A 10,011-nucleotide genomic window follows, 5' to 3' on the forward strand; every position below is an offset into this window, starting at 1 on the left:
GTCTTAAATCTGTGTGCGTAAGTACACAGGAGCCATTAAATATGATTTGACATATAAACAGCACAAAGAATTCTCAAATGGGTGATGAGGAGAGATTTGTTGATGGCTCTAAATATCTGTATAAATGAACTGATTCATCAGAAATAAAATCAGCTATGATAAGCTCTGATTGCTGGATCTTACCACTGACACAAAGCAGTAGGGAAAGTAACCGTCCAACAGACACACACAGGCACACAAAGGTGCACACATTCACACACAAAAGGCACACAGACACATACACAGCCTTACACCAACACACAACAAGATATACACCTACATGGGACATAAAGGCAAGCTGCACCTTCTTAAATTTAATTTTTAACATTATAGTGCAATTATTTTAACCTTCAGCATTGCATAAATGCTGTTCTTTCCGGTTTGTCTGCCAGTGGTGAACATTTGAGGTTCCTCACCAGAGGGAAAATCCACACTCTCTTAGAAAGGTGGGCAGCCATGGCACAGTGCTCCTCTCTACAGCTTCCCTTAAGTGTACAGCCCAGCAGGACTGTGAGCCACTCAACTGTAAATCCTGAAAATGACCCAGCTCAGCCCTCCACAAAATACTCCACTACAGAGGTACAATAACAACAAAATGATGTCTACACAGCCAGTGTAGATAGGAAGAATTGAAAGAAAAGAAAATATGGAAAAGGGAATACAGAAGACTATGCATGTTTTGATTGCTTCTAAGACAACACAGATGATCAGGCCTACCAATAAAGACAGCCTGCCCTTCAGAGTCCATACACAGGACTTGAAGAACATGACCAGGCTAGCTAAGCCATGCAGAGACCCAAAACACCAATGGACTTCCCCCTCTTGGCCTGTGCTTCGAATCAGAGGGCGGAGCAGACCAGAGCCCGGAGACACACCTGGAGCGCGGCGTCCGGCATGCTGAGCCTCCGGACGAACATCTGGCCGCTCTGGCCCGTGAAGAAGCGCTCCGAGCCCATGGTGCCCCCCGGCGGGCAGCCCGTGTTGTAGAACATGAAGGTGTCGCTGCCCGACGTGGCGGTCAGGCAGGTCTTATAGCAGTAAGTCTTGGTCAGGGAGCCGTTGCCCCGCACCTCGATGTAGTGCGGCTCCACCTTCAGGTCGCGCCGCAGCACTACGTTGTTGTTGGGCTGCTGCCCGCTGGCCCCGCCTCCCCCGCCGCCAGCGGCGCCGGTCTGAGGCGGGGTCTTCTGGGACGTGCAGCAGGGGCAGCAGGAGCCGGACTGGGTGCAGTAGGCGTGGCAGCGGACGATGGCCAGCACCACCACGGTCAGGAGGAACACGAAGGTGGTGGCGCTGAGCGCCACGATCAGGTAGAGCGTGACGTTGGAGAAGATCAGCGTCCTGTGCGGCTTGATGATCTTCTTGGGGTCAGGGGTCATCTTGGGCGGCACCTCCATCACCGCCACGTTGACGGTGGCAGTGGAGGACAGCGAAGGCGCGCCGTTGTCCCGCACCACCACCATCAGGCTGAAGAAGGTGGAGTTGTCCTCCACGATCTTGCGGGTGGTGCGGATCTCGCCCGTGTGCTCGTGCATCTTGAACAGGTCCGGGTCGGTGGCCTGCTCCAGGCTGTAGAGCAGCCAGGCGTTCCGTCCCGCGTCGGCGTCGTACGCCGCCACCTTCATCACCAGGTGCCCGGCCTCCACGTTCTTCAGGACCGTCTCGGTGGTGCGGGTGCCGTTGGCGGGCGGGTACACGATCTCGGGGACGTGGTCGTTCTGGTCCAGCACGTAGATGTAGACGGTGGCCACGCGGCTGAGGGGCGGGATCCCGCCGTCCTGCGCTTTGACCTGGAAGTGGAACTCCCGCAGGCTCTCGTAGTCGAAGGAGCGCAGGGCGTAGGCCTCGCCCGTGTCCGCCCGCACGGACACGTAGGAGGTGACCGGGATGCCGTGGTTGTTGTCGTTGAGAACGGTGTACGTGATGCGGGCGTTCTCGTTGATGTCGGCGTCCTGGGCCTTGACGGTGCACAGGGACGCCCCGGGGGTGTTGTTCTCCACCACGTACACGGTGTAGGACGTCTGCTCGAAGCGCGGCGGGTTGTCGTTGACGTCGGCCACGTCGATCTGGATGGTCTTCTTGGAGGAGAGGGGCGGCGTCCCCGAGTCGGTGGCGCTCAGCGTGACATTGTAGGCGGCGGTGTCCTCCCGGTCCAGGAAAGCGGACGTCACCAAGGTGTAGTAGTTCCGGAAGGACTTCACCTTGAAGGGCAGGCCCGGAGGAATGTCCAGGCTCACCTGCTTGTTGGGGCCGGAGTCGCGGTCCGTCACGCTGATCAGGGCCACCACGGTGTCGGCCCGGGCGTCCTCCCGCACCGGGCTGGACAGGGAGGACAGCACGATCTCCGGGACGTTATCGTTCACGTCCACGACTTCCACCACCACTTTGCAGTGCACGGCCTCCGCTCCGGCACCCTTGTCCATAGCCTGGACGTACATCTCATAGGAGCTGGTCTCCTCATAGTCCACCTGACTCCTGACCCTGATCTCCCCTGTATTTGGGTCCATGTTGAACACTTGCCTGACCCTCTCTGGGGTGTAGCTGCTGAAGGAGTAGATAACCTCTCCATTGGTGCCCTCGTCTGCATCTGTTGCATTTAGCTTTATCACAAGAGTGTCCTTTGGCGAGTTTTCTAACAATTTCACTTTGTATACTGAACTGTCAAACACTGGGACATTGTCATTGGAATCCAAAACACGCACGTTTATTTTAGCTGTGCCAGTTCGTTGAGGAGAGCCTCCGTCTATGGCGGTCAGAATGAGCTGATGGAAAGGTATCTGCTCGCGATCCAGAGCCTTTTTAAGCACGAGCTCAACCAGCTTGCTGTTTGGCAAGGGTTTCTTGGATTCCAGCGCAAATAATTCGTTTGGACTGAGTTGGTACTGCCGAATAGAATTGGAGCCATCATCCGGATCTTGCGCGCTCTCGACATGAAAACGAGCCCTGGGTAAAGTCGATTCTGAAACGTCCAGCTGGTATTCGTCTCTTGAGAACTGCGGCGCATTGTCATTCGCATCCAGTATTTCTACTTCCACATTATGTACTTCAAACGGATTTTCAGCCACCACCTCCAGATTTAAAAGGCATGTGCTACTAAACTCGCAAAGCGTCTCTCTGTCTATTCTGTCATTCACAACCAGTTTTCCAGTTTTGTGATTAATACCGAAATACCTCTTTGCGCTGTCCGAGGTGATTTTAATCCGTCGCGAGGAGAGAGTTCGGAGATCGAGACCCAAATCCTGCACAATATCTCCAACGACCGTTCCGTCTTCTCGTTCCTCGGGAATAGAGTACCGTATTTGTGCAGATGCAAGGCCACCGAATAATAAAAACACCAAATAGAAATAAATAGGCACATTCTTCTTTATGCTGTTACAGCACCCTATACGAGCCATCGCAAGCTCACAGAATCCGCAGACGGATTAAAAACAGTTTTCCGTCTTTTTAGCTTGCAGTACGTTTCCTCCCACCACCACATTAAAAAAGATGGTTGTATTTTACCCCGCTATGTGCAAGACGACCACAGCATCCTCTCCCGCTTCTTTTTAACCTGGCAATTCACCGATATATCCATGTTTTCCTTTGTCTGTGCTGTTTTTTTCCACCGCGCTGCTGTCTTTTCCCTGACAAGGGTGCTGCCTCTCGCTCTCGCGCGCGCTCTCTCCACTGCCCAGCCCGTTGCTGCGCGCAGGAGTGTCTTTGCGAAGCTGTGCTGCGGGGGAGGGGCAGCTCGCTCGAACACTGCTGGCTGCATTTCAGAGCCTCCGCTAAAAAACACCGACAAAATGGAAAGCAATCGGAGGTATTGCCTAAGAAATGAAGCAATTTCTTAAGAAATTGGTAAACGCTGTCATTATTTATTGCTTTAATCGATTTCCCTTAGTTGGATGGTGTTTGTTAGCATGATAATTCGAATCAAAGTGGTAGTTTAGAACAAAGGCGGTGTCTCCACCCTTTTCATCGATGTTGTATACCTAATGAATAACGCGAAAGGTTTTCATTTCGACGGCGGCACGCCTATAAGGAAATCTCCAAATCATTATTTTCTGTTCATAGGAATTTTCAATTACGCGATTCTATGAATATATATAAAAAATATCTGTTAAATCCAGAAAGGTAATTTTTTATAGAACTAATGCATGTCTATTTACTAACCGGACACAATTTGGTTAGTTTGAACGGCAACCAAATATCGCAATGTGAATTCTCTCTCCCAGCCATCTCTCTCAGTCTCTGGTGAATACATGCATCTCCAAATTGAAGGGCTGGCCACCGCTTATTTGTCAAGTGTTAAAGCCTGACAGCGCGAGATGGTAGGCTGCTAGTTCCATCTCCTCGCTCGTCTCCAGCTTGAATAATTATATCTAAAGATTATACAGGCGTGTTCGGGGGCCGGGCTTGTCCTTTTTTCGTCTCCAATCTTATTTTCCCTTCGGTGCACAAAACTGTCCTCATAACCGTGATTATCAAGATCACCTTGGACTGACTCAGGGTAGTCTGGGTCACCGCCAAGATGCTCGCGACTTCCCCCCTCCCTGCAGCCGTCAAAACAGACTAACGCATATCTGACAGTCCTTCTGGAAATGTTCAGATGCTGTGCAATTAGGAAACCGGAAAAAGGATGCAAGAAAAACCCTCGTGGCCTGTACACAATGCCTTATTTATAATTGACTTATGCATAGCCATGCATTCCATTGGGCTATTATTCCATTAGCATTAAAGAATTCCGAATATATTAACGCAATGTAAGCACTTAATTTGAAATTCTGAGTTATATGGGTGAGTCAATATTTTGGATATGTTAAATAGAACTTTCTAAATGGAAGATGTGGGAAATCACCATTATTTCATGTTTTATATATGTATAAAAAAGTCTATTCACTATTTATCTTGTAAATACATTCTGAATTATTGACTAGTTCGGTATATACGGCGTGACTGTGCTCATTTCCCTGGCTTGATTTAATAGAACTGTCGGCTTTCAGACGTCGATTAATTGTGAGGTTCTGTAACGCAGTATCTGATTAATGGATTTAATAAGGAAACGTTATTGCATTCAGGTGGACATGACTACATTTCGAGTTCCTGCGCTCTGTTCAAAATGTTACAGAAACAGCTTATTCTAGTCGGTGAATGAATGTACTTAAATAAAACCATAGTTAATTTTGCTTATTTTCTATGCATTTGTACGGTTATCTAAATCAGTTTGAACCACATGCGTTGCTGGTTTAAATTTTCCATTAGCTACAGTAGCAGGATAAATTAGTTATTCAGGAATGAACAGGACTAGGTAGCCATGAAGCCTTAAAAGATGCTGACTTCAAAAAAACAAATACCCGATGGTCTATTAAAGATGGGTGCCGGCATTATAGATCAATAGAAATGTAAGATAGCGCTGAAAAGTCATAGAAGGATCTACCTGTTAATGGAGGTAAAAGGTATTACATATCCATCAAAGCCGAGGATTCTACACTGCCATCAGCTTTTCCACGGCTTTATGTAACCGCCGCAGCGTACAGGGATTCTTATATACCCTGTAATACAGTCTGAACGGCGCTCAGCGCCGACCTACAGCAGCTGCGGCTCAGCGCGTATTCGATCTCAGGTGGCCGACAGGGGTGCATAAATAGCCGATCACACTCCCTGACACGCTGAGGTGCCGTTGAGACTCGTTTACTAAGCTGTACAACAGACACAGTGTTACTTTAATTTAAAAAAACATAAATCCATTAGACTGAAATTAAACGACACATTCTTCTTACATGGCTGTTATTTAAAGAATCCCATCAAATATTAAATGACTTGAAACACGAACCTTCTCCAATTCATTCTACGACGTGACAGTTATCAGATTATCTGACGTGTTTCTCGTCATTAATAGGCCGCGTTTATCGTGCAGTCCCAGCATCGCAGTGGCCAGTGGCCCGTGGCCCTGCAATGTTCGCGTATCTTCACACACACACGCACGCACGCACACACACACACACGTTTACAGCAACAAACTTCCAAACCTTACTGTGATATGGGCACGGTTCAATACATCGCATTTTGCGAGGCACAAGCAGACCATTGGTTGAGCTGATTCATTGGCTCGCCTGTGTACCCGCTCGCAATTCCCCTACGCGACACTAAGTCAAACTCAAGGAGCCGTCAACCGAAGGCGGAAAACTGGCACCCTGAGAGATGAGCGCGCGGTGTTGAGTCAGATGGATGCTACAGGCAGTCAAGTAAATTTCACACTGCGGGGGTAGAGGGGGCGGATTTCAGAGCTGGAATTCTCTGCTTCCGTTTCCCGGTCTCCCTGCCTGGAAGCCTGTATCCATCAGATTAACACTGACCCACATTCCAAACACCTGCCGCACCTGCAGTAAAAACCAGGCCAGTGCTCTGAAACCAGCGACCCAACACATGCAGCTCGCATTCTGCGGTAGGCTATGCCCTCCGCCCGTTTTTACCAAATCAAGAACAGCTGACTTACTCCGAGTCTGCATCGACATTTTATCTGGTTGTCTTGTGCAGATGCCTCAGTCACAAAGTCCAGTGGACTTTAACTAATGCTGATCTTTTTAACTCCAGTGTACTTATTTATTTATTCATTTATTTATTTATTTACTTACTTTGTCTGTGATACAAATTCCATTGCCGAGTTAGACCCCAGCGTCTGGAGCTTTTAAGTCCGAGGGCCGGAGAAGATACTGCACAGCCCTGACATTTAAAGCAGCTCTTCCCCTGGGACTTACACGTGTTTACAGCAGACAGACGGAGAAAGGACGACTGTAATCTCATCAATTACACACGCCAGAGATTTAGAACACCTGGCCTTTCCGGCTATTTGTTCTGTTTTTCTATTGAATCGCGCGTGGCTGTGACTAACAAGACAGTCGTCTCTCTCTCTCTGCTCATCAGAAACCTGTCCATCTGTTAATTGCGGGTGAACATACCAATGCTTTTATCAGGGGGTTTATAATTAAGTTGTCTCAGTTTCACTTTAAACTCCTCCCCATCAACCAGCCCCAAAAGAACACTCATTACTCATAGCCCCCCCCCCCCCCCCCCCCCCGCCAACCCCCAACCCCCAACCCCCCAGATGCAGGCAAGCCACGTTTCAAGCAGGATGAGGCAGCACGCATTTCCCACAAATCCTAGAGAAGGCTGTGAATTATGCCCTGCCGGCCTGACTGCAGAGGTCCGCGCTGTGATGCATGAGGTGTTCTGGCGCTCATTTAAAATTCAAATGAGCCCCTCGGACCCAGTCACGAAATAAAACACCCCGCCGTGGCGAGATGCCGCAGACCTTTCGCAGCGACCGCAGCAGTCAAAAAGAACCGCGGCAGCAAATCGCGGCAAACCGGGCCGTGCATCTGGAATGCATAATGACGAACAAGCTGCAGGGGACCTGCGTGTGACCGTGCCGCTGCCCGGGGATCCCGCAGGCTTTCCAGACAGTGGCAGGGTGACTGGGATATCTGACAGTGGGCAAAGAGGAGACGCGCACGCTACATTCTGTGCCGTTGCGCTGTTCTGTTCCTTCTTCTCTCCCAGAACAGCACCCAGCAGCGGAGAATGTTGCGTGCATGTCTGCAGCAGTGATGCGTAGCAAAGACGGGGCCATTTGTGGATCTCTGGTTTCGTATGGCATTGTGGGCAATTTGCAGGTCTGACAGGGCAGCACATGGGACTCTGTATTGCAGAACCATGCCAAAAAACTGCTTCTTGTCCAGGGCAGTTCAGATACTGGCACGACCCCTGACCTACATGGAACAGAACAAAGCACTTACACTACACACCTGCTGCTCACCAGGGCTCTTTACAAGCGTACCTCACAGAGACCTCCCACCCCCCCCGCCCCCCCTTTCTCCTGTCAGGTCACATATTACTTTTACACTGACATTTGCTCTCCCACCCGGAGCAACACAGAGCTTGCATTCTTTACATACATTCTATTAATGCAGCTGGATATTTCCTAAAGCAATTCAGGTAAAGTGCCTTGCGCATGGGTACCACAGCTTTGAAAGCTCTGACGAAGGTTCATGGACTGAAAACTCAGTTTGTTCTTATATTTGATAAATTGATTATATTTTTTGAAAGTAATTCAGGGTGCATGGATCTTATTGTTATAGTTGTAATTATATTTTATCGCATATGAAGTCATTCTTGTTTGTATGTGCAAATCTTTTTTTTAAACAACAGCAGTGTCTCACATGGGAATTGAACGAGCGCAGTACCCTAACCACTAGGATACACATCCTCCCTGCTCAATCGCCCCTGGCTCACAATAAGGTGTGGCCAGTGTGTGTCTGGGCCCTGCAGCCATTAAAGCCAGACCTAGCCTATATCAGCATGATATCTGCAGCAGACACAAATGGTGAAGCTGGCCTCGGTGAGGGCGGGGCTCAGGCATACACTGGCCACGCCTTACAGTCAGCCAATGGAAATGCACTCAGGGATCAGGGCTACTCCTCCCTCTTTCTCATTCCTTGAAAAATTCCACCTGTACTTCTCTCCCCTTCTGCACGAAAGCAGAAGGAAAAAAAAGAAAAAAGTTCTCACTTGAAAAAATATATGAGGCTTAGAATATTTAATAACCACTCTAATACATTATGCAAAGAGGGAGATAATTATATATGCTCACCACTGCATGTACGATATTCAAAAAGCTATTAATTTAATATAAAAACCATCTGTTATGCCACATGCAGATTCCCCCGCAGATTGTGTGCTATGTTAGTAGAGAAGCCCATAGATCATCCTGTCTTAGTCTCCCAATATCTGATGACCTCTGCAGCCCAAGGGAAGTAGGGATGACCTCATCATAAGCTTCCACTCTCATAAAACAAGTCAGATGTTCTCAAGTCAGCTCCTCGTATTTTAAATCCTGACACATGCATATACGCGCGCACACACACGCACGCACACGTGTGCACACACACGCAGGTGAACACACACACAGTCTCTTACAACTAATCCACCCTCCATTATAGATACAGAACATGTCATCTAAGAGCTGTCGGACCCATTACAGTCCACTCATGAATTCCAGTCTCACACATTTCCATACATCAGAGACCTGCATGTACTGCAGTGGCATTTGACATTAACACTACATGATGTCAGAGATGGTCCCACCGGAGTATTGCTATAAACAGTAGGCGAAGCAGCACTGAGAATAGATTTATGCAGAAAATTGGCCCAAAAATGCATGAAGTAAAAGAAATAATCTGAGAAATGCTGGCTGACAAGAAACGCATCTGATTCTGGCAGATCTTTCATGTTTAAAGTTTCTATTTACAGACCTAATTTGGAATAAACAGGCAAACTGAAAATATTGCTTAAAGAAAAATAAAAGACTGAAGTACCGTACTACATGATTTTTTCCAGAGAAATATATGCTAAAGATGTGCCCTTGCATCAATTTGAACCGATAGAATTAGTTTTCATTAAGAGTAAAAGACATTTTTAGGAATACACAAATATAAAAAGAATAGTTACCCTTTGGTATTTAAAGCAAGTCTATATCTCTGCTGACAAATATCTTTAAAAAACATTTAGTGAAACGTATTAATGTGACACAAGGCAAAGCAGAGGGAAACTAAGACCTCTACTGGTGAAGACAAATATTGCCATGGCTATGGCCTGAAATTGACTAAATCACCACCCCCCACCCTCCACCCTCCCTCCCCACCTCCAGCCTGATTCCTCCTCTACCAGTACTGAGGCCTACCAAGACTGTGCATGTGTGTGCATGTGTGTGCGTACATGCACAAGTGTGTGTAAGTACTGGGAAGTTCCAATACTCTCATTACTATCTTCTCACCATCAGAGTTTTTGTGCAGTTAAGCTCCTTGCCTAGGAGCCATTGCCCATGGATGACTCTGTCCCTAAAAAGGCACAGTCATGCATTCTTAATTCTGGTGAAAAAAATACATGGAGTTAAAAAAAGGAATAAAAAGGCTGGCAGGATCTGTGCTAGTG

General features: G+C 48.0%; 1 protein-coding gene across 18 annotated transcripts in view; it reads right to left on the bottom strand.

Annotated features, from left to right (window-relative positions):
• LOC118223393 (protocadherin alpha-C2-like) overlaps positions 1-10,011 on the bottom strand; it is a 114,003-nt gene that overhangs the window by 22,343 nt on the left and 81,649 nt on the right. The window contains exon 1 of one of the 18 annotated variants that reach the window (XM_035409880.1): positions 915-4,140. The exons of the other annotated variants lie outside the window; for them this stretch is intronic. Within the exon in view, the coding sequence (XP_035265771.1) occupies positions 915-3,434 (2,520 nt within the window). The 5' untranslated portion in view covers positions 3,435-4,140. Of the gene's footprint in view, positions 1-914; positions 4,141-10,011 lie in introns of those variants that run through there. 18 annotated transcript variants of the gene reach the window in all.

Source organism: Anguilla anguilla, chromosome 3 (assembly GCF_013347855.1).
Source record: "Anguilla anguilla isolate fAngAng1 chromosome 3, fAngAng1.pri, whole genome shotgun sequence".
In the NCBI taxonomy this organism is placed as follows: Eukaryota; Metazoa; Chordata; class Actinopteri; order Anguilliformes; family Anguillidae; genus Anguilla; species Anguilla anguilla.